Source organism: Dendrobates tinctorius, unplaced genomic scaffold (assembly GCF_039654945.1).
Source record: "Dendrobates tinctorius isolate UK_male_01 unplaced genomic scaffold, ASM3965494v1 ptg000232l, whole genome shotgun sequence".
In the NCBI taxonomy this organism is placed as follows: domain Eukaryota; kingdom Metazoa; phylum Chordata; class Amphibia; order Anura; family Dendrobatidae; genus Dendrobates; species Dendrobates tinctorius.
Window position 1 is genome coordinate 19,142,501 of NW_027361899.1, and position 19,369 is coordinate 19,161,869.

Here is a 19,369-nt window from a genome sequence, read left to right on the forward strand (position 1 = left end):
AGCATTATTCCCTATGAGGGGGTGCATTACACCCTATGAGGGGGTGCATTATTCCCTATGAGGGGGGCAGTATTATACCCTATGAGGGGGGCAGTATTATACCCTATGAGGGGGTGCATTATACCCTATGAGGGGGTGCATTATACCCTATGAGGGGGTGCATTATTCCCTATGAGGGGGGCAGTATTATACCCTATGAGGGGGGCAGTATTATATTCTATGAGATGGCTGCATTATATTCTATGAGATGGCTGCATTATACTATGTGAGGGGGCTGCTTTATATTCTATGAGGGGGCTACCCCAACTCCTGCTACATAATTAAGACATGTACAACCTTATATTATACCCGGATATTAGCGTGTTTTACCGCATAATTGGTGGTCTGGTATTTAACTCTATGCAGCTACATAGTGGGCCCCAAGAATGATTTTCTCTGGTGGGCCCAAGGTGTTCCAGTCCGACGCTGCTCGCACTGACTCCTTCCATACTCGCACTGACTCCTTCCATACTCGCACTGACTCCTTCCATACTCGCACCGACTCCTTCCATACTCGCACCGACTCCTTCCATACTCGCACCGACTCCTTCCATACTCGCACCGACTCCTTCCATACTCGCACCGACTCCTTCCATACTCGCACCGACTCCTTCCATACTCGCACCGACTCCTTCCATACTCGCACCGACTCCTTCCATACTCGCACCGACTCCTTCCATACTCGCACCGACTCCTTCCATACTCGCACCGACTCCTTCCATACTCGCACCGACTCCTTCCATACTCGCACCGACTCCTTCCATACTCGTACTGACTCCTTCCATACTCGCAATAACTCCTTCCATACTCGCACTAACTCCTTCCATACTCGCACTAACTCCTTCCACACTCGCACTAACTCCTTCCACACTCGCACTAACTCCTTCCACACTCGCACTAACTCCTTCCACACTCGCACTAACTCCTTCCACACTCGCACTAACTCCTTCCACACTCGCACTAACTCCTTCCACACTCGCACTGACTCCTTCCATACTCGCACTGACTCCTTCCATACTCGCACTGACTCCTTCCATACTCGCACTGACTCCTTCCATACTCGCACTGACTCCTTCCATACTCGCACTGACTCCTTCCATACTCGCACTGACTCCTTCCATACTCGCACTGACTCCTTCCATCGCTGCCACTAGCTCTACAACCTTTCAAAGATTTTGTATGACAACACCCTAGATATAGTTTTCCCAAGTTTCCAGGATCCAACCATATTTGGGAGCATCCCATTTTGGAGGTGTGGAAAAACGGATCCAACGGATGGGACGGATCCGTACAAAAATCCGTATAGCGGATCCATCAAAAACCGGATCCGTCCCATCCGCTGGATCCGTTTTTACACATTTTTAGCGGATCCGCCATTTTCACTTTTTGGCGGATTTTGACTGATCTGGAAAAACTGATGTGTGAAACAGGCCTTACCTGCTGGAAAGAAAATTGTTTGCCCACAATTTTGGGGTCTTTTGTGTGAAGTGATGCACAATTTGCCTTTGTTTCTCTGTAATAAATACGTGTATAACAAAACGTGTGTAATGGCAGTAAGTTTCTGGGAGGAATATTTCATTTTCTGGAACAATTTCAAGAGTGACAACACTCTGGACAATGACTGAATATGAAAGATCAGGAGATTTGCGATAACAAGGATGGGGGTCTTTTGCAGACCCCCCGGCTGTCATGACAACACATTGGCGATCATGTGACATGGGCAACGTTGGGCGGCATTTGTGGCACGCTTCCGCCCAGCGTCTGTCGTATCCCAGTCTTCAGTTAATGGCACAGAGGGATCAGATCAGTCGCTACCGGCCGCCTCAGCCGGGAAAGATGCGGGATTTCTTGTTTGGGTGAGATCTATGATATGGAATGAGATTCCGTGTAAGATGTGACCACAAAGTGTCATTTGTGCACATTTATTTCCAATAAAGCATCGAACCAAGGAAAACGCACGGCTGTGTGAACAGGCAGCAGCGGTTCCGCGGAGCCAACGCTTCACACCGGGCTGCGCCGGAGGCCCCGCCCACACGCAAGGAGTCCCCGCCCATACACCCACCGGAAGTGACGTCATATCAGGACGTAAGCGCTTCAGGAGGAAGAGAAAGATGTCGGCGGCTGAGGAGGAGCGGAGCGGCGAGGGCGGCCCGGGGGGCTCCTCTCCGGCCTCCTCCCCCGGACACCAGCTCCCCCAGAGTAACTCCCTGCTCGGGCTGCCTATCGTCGCCATCGAGAACATCCTGAACTTCCTCACATATGACGAGATCAGCCAGCTGCGCCTGGTGAGGAGGGGGGGCGCCATCCGGGGTATGCGGGCACAGCTGCTGCAGAACCTCTCACCGTGCCAGGGGGAGGGGACGGGCTAAAGCTGCACCGTGTCCCTCCTCTGCTTGCTGTCGGTGAATGGGACCTGTATTATTTACCTGTGAGGAGCAGAATAGTGAACCTGCAAAAAAAAACAATGAATGTGAAGGTTTCTGCTCACTGACAGCAAGCATTGGTGTGGACCGGAGGGGAATCCGGTGCAAAGCCAAAACCTGAGGAAGATGGCGTCAGTTTATGGACACTGGCGGAGGCTGGTGCGGCCGGCGGGGGGGATACTGGGCCCGCGGTGGCTGGTGCGGCCGGCGGGGGGGATACTGGGCCCGCGGTGGCTGGTGCGGCCGGCGGGGGGGATGGTGCGGCCGGCGGGGGGGATACTGGGCCCGCGGGGGGATGGTGCGGCCGGCGGGGGGGATACTGGGCCCGCGGGGGGATGGTGCGGCCGGCGGGGGGGATACTGGGCCCGCGGGGGCTGGTGCGGCCGGCGGGGGGGATACTGGGCCCGCGGTGGCTGGTGCGGCCGGCGGGAGATCACACGTGTCTGTACGTTGCAGATAATTGGATCTGTATGTGACAGGTGATCGATGGCGGCCGGAGCTGGGGCTTCTGCACTTTCCATTCACGGGGATAAGGGTAAAAACGTTGGTGACATATGACTCCATACCAGTTCCTATCTGTACAGGACGTGGTATCTTGCAGCGGAGCTCAGTCCTATCATACAGGCCCTCATACACGAGATACACAGGGGTCCGCTGTCTGATGTGCAGCAGACCTCACGACAGCCCCCTAACACAACACTGTCAGGGGGCATAAGGAGCAGGGAGGTAAGTTCCAGCGGCCAAACAATAGGAAGTGGAGGAAGGGGATCTCTAGAGAAGGGGAGGACGCTGGGGAGGAGGTGGTCGAGGGCCTGCGGGGAGGACGCTGGGGAGGAGGTGGTCGAGGGCCTGCGGGGAGGACGCTGGGGAGGAGGTGGTCGAGGGCCTGCGGGGAGGACGCTGGGGAGGAGGTGGTCGAGGGCCTGCGGGGAGGACGCTGGGGAGGAGGTGGTCGAGGGCCTGCGGGGAGGACGCTGGGGAGGAGGTGGATGGAGGAGGAGGGTCTGTATGGAGGACAGTAGAGAAGAAATGGACATAGGATAGGTTTTGTGGGGAGGGTTGATTAAGGGGGTCTGGATTGGGGATGGTGGTTAGGAAGTAGACGGAGGGGAGGCAGGTAGGTGGGGGTCGGTAAGGAGGAGGACAGAGGGGGTTGGCAGCACTCCTCCTGAATTGCACAGGAGCTGTGCATTCCTATATATGGTGGGGGGGAATAGTTGTCGGCCAAAAGATCAGTTATCCAACAACTATCTGATGTAAAATAAAGCCCCCTCCCCTCCTCCATACACATTGCTGCACAGCTGTCTATCATTGATCCGTGCCTCAAGTGGAGGCAGTACAGTGCGATCTGCACTTATCTGTAGGGCTAGAGACAGGGAACAGGGAGGCAGTACTACCTATAGAGGGCGCTCTCGCTGAGCTCCTGACATGCTTTTTTTTATTTAGCCCCATGTATGATCACAGGCCTGGTGGTCCTCAGGTGTGATGTGATTGGGGGGGGTCACCTTGCAGGATCTTTTAGTCTCACCAGTCGGCCCCGTGTCGGGTGTTATTCCTGGGATCGGCTCCTCATGTGCACTAGTCGTTGTTGCCCCTGCGGCTTGTCCTGTTTGGCAGTGGTAAGCATGTTGTGTTCCTGCGTAAGCTGAGCGCCACCTGGTGACGGTGACCTGCTGATGCCGTCTTCATCTTCTTCCTAATCTTTGCTGTGAGGATATTGATCGTTGACGTCACGGTGGCCGTACATCAGGGCTGTGGACCTTCACAATGGCCATCTGGTAACATCCATAACCTGTGACCAGCGGCTCAGACACATGGCTACACTTCAAGGAAATCTTCGCCTTGTAAGAAGTTTTGGGACTATGGAGAGTTTAGTAAAATGGTCTGTGCTGCCCTGATCCTGCGCCCAGTCCTTTGTGACAGCCAGACCCGAACAGTACTAAAAAATCGAGAAATGTCAACAACACCGCCCTCTTCAGGACATATGATAGTACATGAAGCCACGCAAAAAGAAAAATGGCTGACCATAGAATACACTGCTAGTGTGAGCCACCAACTGGACTCTCCATAGACCCTGCGGAGACCACTCTCCACACCCCTTCTTTACTCCTACGTGGATTGTGTAGTTTAGTGCTGGGTGCTCTTTTACTGTGCTGATCGTCTGCAGGTCGTGTGATCTCAACGTAGTTTTCATGAACACCTTCATCTCCATCCAGATCCACTGCAGCTCCGGCCTGCGACTCAGGACGGCACAACTGACCTGCAGATCAATAGTGCAGAGCGACGGGGGAGGGCTCCTGCAGCAGCCAGGTGTTGTACACACATGAAGGTCACCTTTCTCATATCCGCTCTCTTATAGGTCTGCAAGCGCATGGATCTGGAGTGTCAGCGCATCCTGAACCAAGGCTTCCTGCGAGTGGAGCGGTATCACAGCTTGTGTCAGAAGCAGGTCAAGACACAACTGCCAAGGTATGAGCTCCATCAGTCCCTGCTCACGGGATCCCTGCCACAGGCAGTATTCCACTCTTAACTCTGCCAAACTCAAGAAAATTCCTTATATGTTCACATACAAGTCATCTGCTTTCCAAAAATACAAATAAGGGATGGTGAATCCACAAGAATGTGGCTGATATACATCAATGTTTTATTACTATTCTGCTGGTGCAGTCACTGTGCACAAACATTACATTACTGATCCTGAGTTACATCCTGTATTATACTCCAGAGCTGCACTCACTATTCTGCTGGTGCAGTCACTGTGCACATACATTACATTACTGATCCTGAGTTACATCCTGTATTATACTCCAGAGCTGCACTCACTATTCTGCTGGTGCAGTCACTGTGCACATACATTACATTACTGATCCTGAGTTACATCCTGTATTATACCCAAGAGCTGCACTCACTATTCTGCTGGTGCAGTCGCTGTGTACATACATTACATAACTGATCCTGAGTTACATCCTGTATTATACTCCAGAGCTGCACTCACTATTCTGCTAGTGCAGTCACTGTGTACATACATTACATTACTGATCATGAGTTACATCCTGTATCTCTTTTATTATAAAAATATCAAAAACATAATACATAAGACAGACAAAAACAACATTCCAGAACTAAAAAACAAGACAAAACCATACAGAAACATACAACGCCTGTGCAAAACTTGCAATGTCCTTTGTGGTCCTCAAGCTTTCCAGCTTGGAAGGCCCCCAGCAGGAACTCTCCAACAACACTATACAATTTAAAAAATAACCCCAGATATAATCCATTCATCCTCATGCGTACCCGTTCACACCCCATTCACATTTCCCACCCATACCTATATACAAATAACTAAAGAAATACTTCCGGCCCATACTGCCTCAAAACTAGCTTTAGCCATTAACTTGGCAAAAAGAACCGCCACCGAGCTTACCACCCCTATCCTTTTTTTTTTTTTTTTTTATTATATATATATATTTTTTTTTTTTTTTTATAAATTTTTTTTTTTTTTTTTTTAATTTAATTTCCCCCCCCCCCCCACCTTTTTTCCTCACCACAGGTCCATATACGTCCATGGCCTATCACTCCACAAGGTCCATAAAAGTTCGTGGCCTTATCACATCTACTTGAGGAGCACGAAAGTTTTATGCCCCTCAAGAAAAAAAACCCTCCACCATTTGCCTCCGATGTGCTCCAGCATGCCTTTTTCCTCCATGGTCCATCTCCACTTGCCACTTCCCTTTGACTTGGGGTCCTTTGGTTTTTTTCACTCTCACCTCCCCCATTCACCCCCCTCCCAACCTCACTATACCCTCCCATGCCCTCTAACTAAAAGAAAATAATAACACATACACATAATAACATACAATACAATATAACACATAATACACCAATTAAATATAATGTCATAACATCCTATGCATCATTACTAAATACACCATACCCTTCAAAACTTTTCTTACAGGCCCAAGTTCAGTGCCTGCAAGCCCAATATCCATCAATGCTCTATGTTTCCAAAACAAAAGACTAGAGTGGCATGCTTTAGCCTTCCACCAGGAAAAGGAGTTCTCGAGGCCCCGTCCCTCACTAACTCATTCACCCTGTCCCTCAACAACTAAGACTCCCTGCTTCTGTCCCTAAAGAAACTGTCCCTATCTGTCCCTTCCTGTCCCTACTCTACCTAACTTATCATAACTAACTCTCTATCTGTCCCTCAGTGCCTGTCCCTCCCTGTCCCTATCTGCCTCTACTTCTGTCCCTAACACACCCAGTGAAACTTATGCTATCCCTACCCTCATTCACACGGAGCTAGCTCTCCCTTGAGTGCGTTTTTAAAAGGAGAGGCCTCTCCAAAGCCAAGAGGCCTTCCTCACACCCAACCTTTCAAACTCCAAAGAACGGACCTTCACCAGGTCACCCAAGATGTTTCCTACCACCTCATCCCTTGGGAGGGTTTTTTTCCGCGTTGAAACTAGGCACCGTGCATTCCAAGTGTAGAACCTAACCACTACACTGACTAGGAATAAAGTGCATGGTTCCCGGCCACCCAGGGATCTGAATGCTCCATAGGCCCACTCAGCGTAGGAGAGGGACGCCAGCCGCGGCCAACGTATGGAAGCACCCACCCTGTTGTACACCTCTGCATTAAAGGGACACTGAAGCAGGAAGTGCTCCATGCTTTCCAGCACGTCGCCACACTCCTCACGGGGACAACCCCGATCATCGGATTTCCTGCACTTCAAGTTATCCTTTACATACAGCCTCCCGTGGAAGCAACGCCAGGTCAAGTCCCAAAACTTCATGGGGATCCGCTTGGAATTTAAAAGCCCCAGCCCGACCTCCAGATCCCGGCCTGGGCAATCCTTAAGGGCCAGGGGCTTCTGGAAATGGGTCAACAGGACCCTCCTGTCAAGGCATTGCCTCGACATGGTCCTGATTTCCCACATTCCCAGACCCCACCGGCGGATCACCTTCAGAACCGGGGTAGCGTAAGCCGGGAGATGCCCATGAGGTGTGCGTAGGTCCTTCACCTGCCCTCCTGTCTCCCATTCCTGGAAGAAAGGCCAAAGCCAACCCTTGCAGGAGACTACCCACGGAGGAGCCCTCTCTAGCCAGAGGTTGGAGATGTTAGTCTTAAGAAAGGTGTTTACTAGAAACACCACCGGGTTGACCATACCCAACCCGCCTAGTCTCCTCGTACGGTATGTAACCTCCCTCTTGATTAGGTTAAGCCTATTCCCCCATAACAATTGGAAGAACAGGCTATAGACCCGTGTCCAGAGAGGTTCCGGCAAGATGCACACACTGCCCAGGTATATTAATAAAGGCAGCAGAAAGCCTTTAGCCAGGGCAACCCTTTCCCTCAGGGTTAAAGACCAACCCTTCCATTGGTCCACCTTTTGGGCGGAGATCTTAAGTCTGCCCTCCCAATTTTGCTGGGGGTAATCCCCGGGGCCAAAATCGATGCCTAGAGTTTTGACTGTGGCCTGGGGCCCTGGAAGGGTGCCCGGGAGACCAAACCTGGGATCTCCTCCTCCCAGCCAGAGACTTTCACACTTATCCCGGTTGATCATGGACCCGGATGCCTCCGAGTAGCGCACTACCTCCGACATGACCCAATCCGCCTCCCCTCTCGAGGACACGAAAAGGGAAACATCATCGGCATACGCCACCACCCTCAGAGAGGACCCAGAGCCCGCCTGGTCCATCCCGACTCCCGCCAACGGTCCACGATCTACCCTCCTTAGGAAGGGATCGATTGCGAACACATATAAAAGCGGGCTCAGCGGACAGCCCTGACGGACCCCAGAACCCACCTCAAAAGGGCAACCTGACCAACCGTTCACCAGCGGAAAAGTCTCAGCCCCTTGGTACAAGACCTCTAACCATTTTACAAACCTCCCAGGCAGACCATACCTCAAAAGGACGGACCAGAGGTACTCGTGGTTGACCCGGTCAAAAGCTTTCGCTTGATCTAATGACAGCAGGTACCCCTTCCAGTGACCTGCCCTACCCTGCTCCACTGCCTCTCGGACACCGAGCACAGCACTAAAAGTACTGCGGCCTGGAACAGAGCAATGCTGGGCCCCTGAAAGGAGCCGGGGTGCAAACTTCACCAGCCGATTAAACAGCACCTTGGCCAGAACCTTCCGGTCCGTATCGAGAAGCGCTATGGGACGCCAATTCTCGATACGGGACGGATCCTTACCCTTTGACAGAATAATGAGGGCTGACTTCCTCATTGAGTCGGGAAGAGTGCCCGAGGAGAGACACTCATTAAATACCCCTGTCAAGAGGGGGACCAAGGAGTCCCTAAAAGTCTTATAGAACTCGGATGTTAAGCCATCCGGACCTGGCGATTTCTTGGGCCGAAGCCCTTCAATGGCCAGTCTCACTTCCTCTTCCCTGATTTCTTCTGCCAAAACACCAAGAGAGGGATCACCCCCTGGCTCAGGGATGGTTTCAGCCAGGAAAGCCGACATCCTCTCCCGATCCAGATCCTTCTTTTCCAAGAGGTGTGAGTAGAAGGATCTGACCACCTCCAGGATCCCTGATTTGGATCTGTTCAGGGACCCCGTACTGTCGATCAGTCCTGTCACCATCTTACAATTCACTGACATCTTACAGTTTCTGTAAGGGTCGGGCGAGCGGTACTTCCCGAAGTCCCTCTCAAAAACTAAAGATGTGTGTCTATCATACTGGCACCTCTTGAGCAAAGATTTCACTCTGGAGATTTCCTCACGGTCACCTCCAGTCGAGACAAGCTGCTCGAGTTTCCTCCCCAGAGCCTGGTACAAGCGGTGCCTGTTCAGACTCCTGAGGCTCGAGAGCTGACGGAAGAACCCCGCCACCCGCTTTTTGAAGATCTCCCACCACTCTGACTTACTACTACAGAGATCCAACAGCGGTACCTGGCTCTGAAGAAAATCCTCGAAGGATTGTCTCACCTCCGCTTCTTCCAGCAGGGACGAATTGAGCTTCCACAGCCCTCTTCCCATCCGATGAGTCTCTGCAACATTCAGAGAAAAGAAAATTAGACAGTGATCGGAGAACTCCACCTCAACGGCGGACACAGCAGAAAAGATGGCGTCCTCCTTCAAAAAAAACCTGTCTATTCTAGACCTACTGCTACCCCTATGGTAGGTGAAACCCCCGTGACCTGGGGTGTGCCGGATGTGGACATCCACCAGGCGAGCTTCACTGGCTATGCTATTCAACGCGAGGCTATCATAAGCCAGGCGATCTCCGGGACCCCCCCGGTCACGGGACCTCGTAATGGTGTTAAAGTCCCCACCGAAGACCACCTGCCGGCTCGTAAAAAGAAAGGGCTTGATCCTCACGAAGAGACATTTGCGGTCCCACTTGGATTGTGGGCCGTAGATGTTGATGAGCCGGAGCTCTTGTCCCCTCATGAAGACATCTAGGATCAGGCACCTCCCCATTTCCAACTCAGTAACCCGTCGGCATTCAACAGCTGCAGTCTTAAAAAGGACTGCCACCCCGCTATACGGCTCGGCCGCAAGGGACCAGTATGAGGGCCCGCACCTCCACTCCCTCCGTGCTTTATAGATGGCCCCCATGTCTGTTAGTCTGGTCTCTTGCAAGAATAAAATTTCTGCCTCAATCCGGGAGAAAAAATCAAAGGCCGTGAAGCGAGCCGCATCTGACTTAATGCTGGCGACATTAATGGACGCCAGCGTCAACGGGGCGAGTTCAGCCATCATGGGTGATCGAGCTGGATGGCCAGTTTCTTCCCTGCCCCGCTATCACCTCCACCTGGGGAGGGGTCAGACACCTTCCTTTTCAGGGAAGCTCCCGACGTGTCCATCCCACCCCCCCCGGTGTCCTCGCCCCCGGGTTCCAGGTCTGTCCCCCCCTCAGGAGGAACAGTGCCCCCTGAGGGACGGACTCCGCCATCCCCTGAAGGACCCTCCGGTGTTGCCCCCGGCCCAGCACCCTCGTCTGGCGGCTCATCATCTAAACCTCCGAGGGCGCTGAACCGGTTGGAGAGTCTGATCAGAGGGGGGTCAGCGGGCCCTTCCGTGTGCACCCTGGTGATCGGGGGCGGGGGAGACTTTGAAGGCTTGTCAGCTTTCTTCCCCCCCCCCCCCCCCCGTTTTGCGCTTGGCACGCCTGGTTTTGCCACCTGATGCTGTAGGCTGCTCTCTGACATCCTCGTCGACACTTTCATAAGGAGAGGAGTCGTCTGAGTCAGCCGCTTTCTCCTCTCCATCCTCCTGATCTCCTCACTCACCGCTCTCTCCCCCAGGGCCTCAGAGGCTTTGGCCACGGGCCTGGAGGGAGGAGCAGGCATCACCCCGGTTGCCCGAGGCTCCACCTGTCCCCTGCCTCCGCTGGTACGCGGGGCCCCTTGCAGCATTGCCCTTCCTCACTGGCCCCTCAGCCCTTCCTCCTCCGCCACCACCTGTCACAGCAGAAGTGCCACCGGGGGTTGCCCCCCCACGGTCTCCCCCCACCGGGCCTGCGGCGGCATTAGAGAAAGAGCGAGGGCAGCGGCTGAGAGGGTGACCTAGGTCACCACACAGGTGGCACCGAATATCCTTACACAAGGCGGCCAGGTGACCTACCCCACCACACAATGCGCACTTCTGCACCTTGCAGTTGGCGCTGAAGTGGGTGGGGTCGCCGCACTTGTGGCAGACCTTCGGTTGCCCCTGGTAGAAGATCAGGATCCTGTCCCTTCCCAGGAACGCCGAGGAAGGGATGTGGGTGACCGTGCCGCCGGAAACCTTCAGTTTAACCATAAAGGTCCAGCCTCCCGATCAGATGCCGAATTCGTCCCTGTTCTTTTTTGGGACCTCGGTGACCTCCCCGTAACGGGAAAGCCACGTCATGATGTCCACGCCTGCGAGTGACTCGTTACATGTAACCACGGTCACTCGCTTGACGGAATTTTGGCGAGACACCGCTTGAGCCACGAAGTCTCGCCATCCGGGCTCTTCTCGCACCAGCTCGTAATTCGACCAGAAGAGCTCAAGCCCCTCTGGCCGCACGAAGCTGACGTCGAAGAAGCGGGATGCCGAAGGATGTATCAGGGCAAAGATGTCATTTGCCCCGAAGCCCATCCTAAGGAGGAGCTCCACCACCTTGCTCCTAGGTGGACAAGCTTCACTGCCCCCCCCACCTAAGACGGACCACATTCCTTCTTGGCGGCCCCTGCCCGGCTGTGGGGAGAGCCCAAACAGTCCCTCCCTCCCTTTGATTTTGGAAGGCGGCAAGGCCGTGTCTCTCTATCCAGAAAGACAAGTCCACTGTCCTCCCCTCTACCACTATCGACCTTTCTCCCCTTTTGAGAGCCTCCAGGAAACGGCGGTGCGAAACGCCGTCCCTGGAGCCCGGAGGCGAGGAGACCCCCCCAGGACCACCCCGACCCCCAGCCGCGGCCACCGCATAATTGCGTTGAGGTCTCGCGGCCGGAGGGGCAGACGGGCCAGCCGTCCCACCACTTGTGCCAGCACCCTCATTCGTCCTCCCAGTCACTCTTTTATTATTTGCATTCACTCCAGCACAGTCACCCACATTCACAGTAGCACTCACTCCCTCATCCATGTCACTCATATCACCATTCACTTCAGCAAACATCTCCTCAAATATGTCCACTCCGCTTTCGTTCTCACTCGCACAATTGGTGTTCATAGCAACAATATTTACATTATTTACATTATTTACATTTCCTGAACTAGTGCAGTTCCTCTCTTTGCCTGCTGGGGGCCCCGAGCTCTCTTGCTGGGAGCTACTCCAGCTCCTGTCCAGGAGCGCTGCTGCCCCTTTAAATGCCTCAGTGCTGATGACATCATGCACTCTGTCCTGGCTGGGCCTAGGAGCAACAGCAGCTCCTGGTTTCAGCTCCATTTTTTTTTTCTTTTGTTGAGTTTTCATTGCTCTGGGCAGGGATGGCCACTGGCACCGCTCCCTGCCCTGCACTTTTCTTCACCCCCACCGCCGGCTTGCCAGGGAGCGCCAGAGTCCCCGCACCCTCAGATGAAGGTAGGTGGGCCGGGGACCCCGACAACTCCCTGCCAGCTTTTGGGGGCAGCACATCATTACTTGGAAGGGTGGGCGGGACAGAGGGCAGTGGGCCCGCCGTGGCCACGCCTCCCCCGCCAGTCGCAGCCACCCCAGGCAGAGCCGCGGCCCCTTGCGAGGCCACGGCCCCCCCGGGTGACGCGAGCACAGCGGGCGGAGCCGTGACCGCCGAGGCCACGCCCCCCCGCCAGTCACAGCCACCCCTTGCGAGGCCACCCCCCCCGGGTGACGCAGACGCAGCGGGTGGGACGACGGCCGAGGAGGACATGCCCCCCCCCCCCCGCACGCCACAGCCTTTGCAGGCCGGGCAACACTCGGGGAGGCCACGCCCCCCTCACGGACCACCGCCGCCACCCTATGCCCACCACTTGAGACAGGCAAGGCCGGCCACTCCCCCTCGTCGCCCAGCGGCGGCGGAGCCCCCTGCACGGACCCCTTTTTGGGTCGACGTGCCGGAGACCCCACTCTCACCACAGGCGCCGACATGGGAGCGACCAGCACTTTGCACCGCCTCAGCTGCTGCTTGATGTTCTGTTCGCCCTTCCTAGGCTTCTGGACCCCCACTAGCGATCCAGACTTAGCGGATCCGTACGTGGGGGGCCCAGAAGCCCCAGCACTCGCCGCCGGAGGTGCGGCCCTGGCTGTACCAACTTTACCTGGTGCCAGGCCAGCCCCCCCTGCCACCGAGGGCTGAGCCTGGACACCACCACCACAACCAGCACCGACCTCCATGTCGCTGCCCTGGTCTGAACTGTCACCAGATGCGACAGTCAGGTCACAACAGTCATCTCTCTCCCCGCTCCCTCGCTGCGGACCCACCACAGGGCCCGAGCCGGGTTGGGTAGCGGGTTCCACACAGCGGGACAGAGGGGCCCCGGGAAGAGGAGCAAAAACCAGTTGTTCCTCCACGCCTTCAGAGGCCTTACGCCTGCGCCTCCTGTTTCTCCTCTTCCCGGTTGCCTCATCCTCTGGGCAGACTTCATACCCAAACAACAGCGTGCCAAACCGTGCTGGGGATTCCGTCTGCCGTACTTGTTTAAGGATGAGGCAGCCCCCCTCAGAACAACTCCCGCTCCCTCCATCCTCCCCCTCGCTCCCGCTTTCCTCCGCGTTACTGGAGTCCAGCGGGAGGGCCACCTGCTCGGGGGCTATCCCACTGTATGTTACCTGGCTCACGCTGGTGTCCGCCAGGTCTTCAGGTGGAGGTGGCCCGGGTGTGGTGTGCTCTTCCTCCTCCTCGCTTTCCTCCACCTGGGTGGGGACTCCTGACCCCCCAGGAGACCCACCGGCCATGGCCCTGAAACGGTCCTCGTTCTGCAGCTTCTCCTGGAAGGGGCCGCTGCCGGCCATGATGGTACTTCGCCGGTCCTCCAGGGCCCCAATCTCCCCTTTCAGCCGCTTGACCGTGGCGGTGACCTCCGCTCTCTTTGAGGCAGGGAGCCTGTTTTTACTGATGACCCGGGCTCCCTCCAACTCCCCCCGGAGTCTCCTGAGCTGCTTGCCGGCCTCCTCGTACTCGGAGAGGTGGGCATGAATGCGGGAGGCGTAGGTGGTAGCTGGCTCTCCCGCAACCTTGGAGCCCCAGATGTTAAGGGGGGGCCCCGCCTCACCTCTGCCGGCTGCTGCACCTCCGGGGGAAGGGCCCGCCACAGCCTTCACTTCGGGGGTCCCAGACCCTGGAGCCTTGCGGCCCCCTGGGGTCCGCTTTTTCCCCATCCCTGGGACTGGCTGGCTGTGCCTTGGGCCTCCTGGTGGTGGATGAGGCCCCCCACCCCCAGCTGGCTTGCCGGAGGGTGGGAGCCAGGGGCACAGCCCCGGCGCTCAGTCCCAAGGAGAGTCCTCTTTCCTGGGAAGGGGGCAGATGGAAAGTCCTTGCAGGAAAAAAAACCTCCCTTCCCAGGAGCTTAGCAAAACCCCAGCCTGCAGAGGCTCAGCTGCGACGCTCCTCCTCTTCCAGGGTGTGTCCAGAGCTGCACTCAGTATGCTGCTGGTGCAGTCACTGTGGACATACATTACTGATCATGAGTTACATCCTGTATTATACTCCAGAGCTGCACTCACTATTCTGCTGAAGTTCACAGTTTGTCCCCATGCGCATTCTCAGCGGATGTACAGAACGTGCTGTAAATATATGTTTGCTGGATGCTGTGAAGCTTCTATATTGCCGGTAGCCGGCTATTCTCAGTGTATGACGGGTGTTCTTTTGGTAACTTTTGCAGTACGTAACGGGTTGATGGTGTGCGTGCTGTAGTCGGGGGGCTGCCGTGACTGGTAAATCTGATTTAGTGACCCCCTTCTCTTTCACACAGGCGAGAATCAGAGAGGAGGAATCACTCGCTGGCTCGGCACGCGGACATCCTGGCGGCTGTGGAGACCCGGCTGTCACTGCTGAACATGACGTTCATGAAATACGTGGACTCTAATCTGTGTTGTTTCATCCCAGGCAAGGTGAGAAGTGAACATGGACACCGGCAAAGGAATCCGTGGTCTGACGTCGCATGTGCTGGGGCTCCAATTACTCATGGTAGCAAAGTGCAGAGTCTTTTCCTGTCTTTTTTTTTTTTTGTAGTCAAGAAATCCTGTTAATCTGACACAACCCATCTGGGGTTAACTAGTAGCAGCCAGAGCAATGCAAGGAACGAGGGCGGCCGTCGTCTCCTTCCTGCCGTTGGCGTTTCTTTGTTGCAGGCGTCCAAGAGAGGAATGAAGCATAAAATCAGCATCCTCCCGCACTGCTCCGTAGATCCACTAGGTGTCATTGTCCGCCTTGCCTGATGTTATTTGTGTCCTTTATGCTGTGAAGATGAAACTTTCTTTCACCGCTTTAATATGTAAATCGCCTCTTCAGAGAGGAAGAGGACTTGAACTCTAGCGCCACCTATTGGAAGTAGCAATCATACAAGACAATATCAACCCTTTAACAAGCCTTGCAATATGACTTGGGATAAAAGCCAAACCAGAATCCCAGTTTGCAGACACGGTGTTTCGCGGTGCTTCATCTCGTCAGTGCAAAGTATGAGATCTAATTTATTGCAAGGCTCGTTAAAAGGTTGATATTGACTTGGAGGATTGCTCCTTCTATTAGGGGGCGCTAGAGTTCAAGTCCTCTCTGGAGATAATTTGCATATTTAATTTCCCAGTGGAGCATGCAAAGCATTTGTCTCCTCATACTGGCATGCCAGACGTGGCAAGTCACTCTCCACAAGGAGAAACCTTATCCCTTTTCACAATTTAAGAATACATTTTGTGCATTTGTAAAGATCTTATAGTTGGACTTGTGGCTCTTCTGTAGTAAACCCCTCATAGGGGCACGGTTTGAGGTTAGGCACTAGTGATATTCCGATTTATACACGGCCATTGAGCATTTCTCATCTGGTCTTTGGATTGCAAGCAAGTCACAAGGGATGTAAAATTAGGGCACGTGGCCGTCTCTAGGATCACAAGGCAGAGCGTCAGACCAGGGACAGCAATGAACTTCCACACATGGGACATATGACTGAGCTGCAGAATTGGTGCGAATCGATGGCCACAACAGTAATCTGTAACCACTAGATATGAGCTGAAGACAACCGCGGCTCTTCTTTTGATCAGTCTTCCTGTCGTGACGTCACATCTTAACGGCCAATCAGAAGATCAGGATGCCATCAGGTAGGAGACGATTCTTAAGTCTCCCGACCATCAGCCACACAGTACTATTGTGGACGGGGTCATGAGCATCGATTTGCACCTACTCTACAGCGCTGACGCTACTTGGGCCTGGTGTATAGTTACTAATCCGCTGCGCTCTCGTATGCAGGTTATTGATGAAATCTACAATGTACTACGATACGTGAATTCTACAAGATCCCCTCAGCGAGCTCACGAGGTCCTACAAGAGTTACGGGACATCTCCTCGATGGCAATGGAATATTTTGATGAAAAGATTGTTCCGATTCTTAAAAAGAAGTTACCCGGCTCTGAAGTGTCGGGGCGTCTCATGGGCTCTCCTCCAGGTAATTTCAGTAATTCCTCATCCCTTTTAATGGTGAACCCTTTAGACGTGGCGTGTAAGTGACTGAGCAATGCATCGAGGCCACATTACCATGATGCAAAAAATTAAAGGGACGATCTCTGGTTAGAATGGGCTTGCTCCAGCGGGACAATTTGCTTTCTTTAAATCCCCTTTTTTTGCAACGTCACCGCCAACCCCAGCATTGCAATATCTGGGGCTGACAATCTTATTTTGGTTTGGTCTTGAGAGGTTGACTTGTACCATTCCATGTGTTGCAGGATCATAACTCCCAGCATACCCCAACAGCCTTGCAATGTGCAATTTATCACTATGTGTAATTAATAATTATTGCTCTCCGTAGTTCCAGGTCCCTCCACCACCTTAAGTACAATGCAGCTGTTCTCCAAGCAAAACCCGTCAAGACAGGAGGTAACGAAACTGGTACAGCAAGTGAAAGCCAACGGAGCGGGCCTGACCGTGCTGAGGCGGGAGATGTCCGAGCTCCGCACCAAGGTACAGGAGCAGCAGAAACAGCTTCAAGACCAGGACCAGAAACTGCTAGAACAGACCCAAATCATAGGCGAGCAGAACGTGCGCCTCGCCGAGCTAGAGCACAAACTGCGGGATGTGATGGAAAGTGCGGTAGGCCCCTCCGGAGCTGGACCTAGCGATGACTCCCCCAGGAAACGGAAGAAAGTAGTGGGGGACGTGGACTGTCCTAGGAAATCAAAGCGTCTCCGAACCCGGAAGTAACTATTAAAAAAACAAACTTTTAGCTAGCGGCATGGTTATTGGACTGGTTACTGGTGGGTAACCAGGGCGGAACTGCACCGCTGTTTTGTTGTAGGGTTCACTTTACCCTTCCATGCAGTTCAATGCCACCACAAGATGATGAGCACCTTGCAGGTTACTCAACTTTTTTTTTTTTTCTTATTTTGCAGCCATTAGTAGGTAGGTTACATTGGAAATTTTAATGCTTTTGATGGATCCAGTGAAACAATTTCACAGCACAATTCACTACATTATATTCTGGCAGAATGGATGGTCTCCTTATTGATAAACCTATTTATTTCATAGACGGGGGTCTTTTCTGCTGCACTATAACATACTGACCACACATCTCTAATCTTGTCCAAAAGAAAATTCCAATGCATCAAGTATAGAATAACTTTGCAGATATGAAGCTGCGGTTTTGTACACACCTCCTGTGCAGATCAATATGTCTCTATGGTGACAGACTACAAACAAACCCTGTCGTCTGTTACAAGGTAGAAAGTAGAGAACAGCAAAATCTGACTGCACAGGGTTTGTTTGTAGTCTGTCACCGTGGAGACCGAGTTCTACACTTTCATGGTTCCGTTTTGAAGACGCTTTGGAGAATTTAGAATTTTTTCTTTCCTTTTTTTTTTTTTTTTTTTGCAGACGTGCTGATACTCTATACCTTAGCTGCTGCTATCCAGGGATAATGCTAGTGGCAGTGTGGCTGATTTTTGCTATTTTATTGATGGGGGGTCCAATAGGTGAGATCCCACTGGTCTCAAGAATAAAGCCAGGCCCCTTCTGCTCCAGTCTGCTTCCATTGGAAGCTACAAGACTGGCTTTTTTTTTTTTTTTCTTTCTTTTTGTTGAGGGTCTCAGTTGTCGGACCCTCGCTGATCACAAACTCGTTATTGGTGCCTACACATAGACCACGCAGCCATTCTATCTCCTGGATCATGGCTATAGGGTGACGAGGCAAAGCAGTACCTAACGGGACCGCTCAGCCGGCAGAATCGCTGCGTCTGTTGTGTAATTTCTAAACTTCCCCTTTAAGACATGACATCATAGCAATGAACTAGCTCCATTGCGGCTGTCATAGGAGCTGATCGTAGGAGCAGAATAATTTAGGATTCTCCTCTATACCTAGCACCTTACCCCACCCTGTCCCCCCATGAGTGTTATTTATGTTCCGTTGGTTTTAGGTAAGCGAACTCCTCAGTGCCTATTTTTTCCTGTTAACAGACGTGTAACATCCAGACGTTGGACTGTTTTTTTTTGAGAGGAAACTGCAGAATGGTAATTGTGACGCTGTCCCTTTAAATTTGAGTTCAGTGCTGGATACTGGTTTATGATTCACTAATGTCTGAAGAAAAAACAAAATCCAGTCTTTGTAAAACATCACTTAGACTTGAATTGTGTATACACCGTATATATATCCGTATAAATATATATTATACCTTTGTTCCTTGTGACCTAAATTCTTACGTCCCCCGGGAGAGGTTTCACTTGCAGAGGGGAGCGGGTGTACGTCATCTATGGGCATTCAAGCACTTGCAAGCATTTAATATTGCAGCGGCGCTTTTAGAAATGGTGTAGAGTTTACCGCTTAGTGTTTGCAGCACCTCCGCGGATCTGTGTGTTCCCAAACATCAGGCATCGTTACTCCCTTCCCTCTGCCTCCATTATAACCTACAGATTTCAGGCTTGGCGATGTATAGATCTGCGTAGGAGGTGTGTACAGAAAATGGTGGGGCCTTTTTTATTTATTTTTTTTTTCATTTTAGAATGAATATTGGGATAGGCAAGGGTTAAAGATATTCCCATCTCCAAGATCCTATCCCAACATGTAGTAGGTATAATAATATTAGCAAATACCTCCAGTAAGAAATCTAGTCTAGTTCTTCTGATTCGCTATGTTGCTTACCCTATGTGCAGAGCGTTGCAGTAGCTTGGCTATCCATGGTTATGACCACTCAGGTAATAACTGTTAGTGACAATAACTGTGGATCCCTAAGCTACTGCAGTGCCTTGCACATGAGTAAGAGACACAGCTAATCAGAAGAACTATACTACATAGGTAATTGGAGGTGTTTCCTAATGTAATTCTTATTACAACTAT

The 19,369-nt window shown here is 52.7% G+C and overlaps 1 protein-coding gene across 1 annotated transcript; it reads left to right on the top strand.

Moving 5' to 3' along the window:
- The first annotated feature begins 1,996 nt into the window (after positions 1–1,996).
- Positions 1,997–18,711, top strand: FBXO28 (F-box protein 28). The gene is made up of 5 exons (XM_073556394.1): positions 1,997–2,324; positions 4,822–4,931; positions 14,810–14,948; positions 16,297–16,492; positions 16,853–18,711. Exons 1-5 carry the CDS (start codon positions 2,151–2,153, stop codon positions 17,242–17,244), a joined length of 1,011 nt encoding a protein of 336 aa, XP_073412495.1. The 5' UTR covers positions 1,997–2,150; the 3' UTR covers positions 17,245–18,711.
- The last annotated feature ends 658 nt before the right edge of the window (positions 18,712–19,369 follow it).

What these genes read in the sequence shown, in the direction of transcription:
- FBXO28 (XM_073556394.1), top strand. Translation starts at nt 2,151, where the DNA reads ATGTCGGCGGCTGAGGAGGAGCGGAGCGGCGAGGGCGGCCCGGGGGGC. An exon ending in AGATCAGCCAGCTGCGCCTG is followed by an intron (nt 2,325 to 4,821) that starts GTGAGGAGGGGG and finishes GCTCTCTTATAG; the next exon opens with GTCTGCAAGCGCATGGATCT. An exon ending in GTCAAGACACAACTGCCAAG is followed by an intron (nt 4,932 to 14,809) that starts GTATGAGCTCCA and finishes TCTTTCACACAG; the next exon opens with GCGAGAATCAGAGAGGAGGA.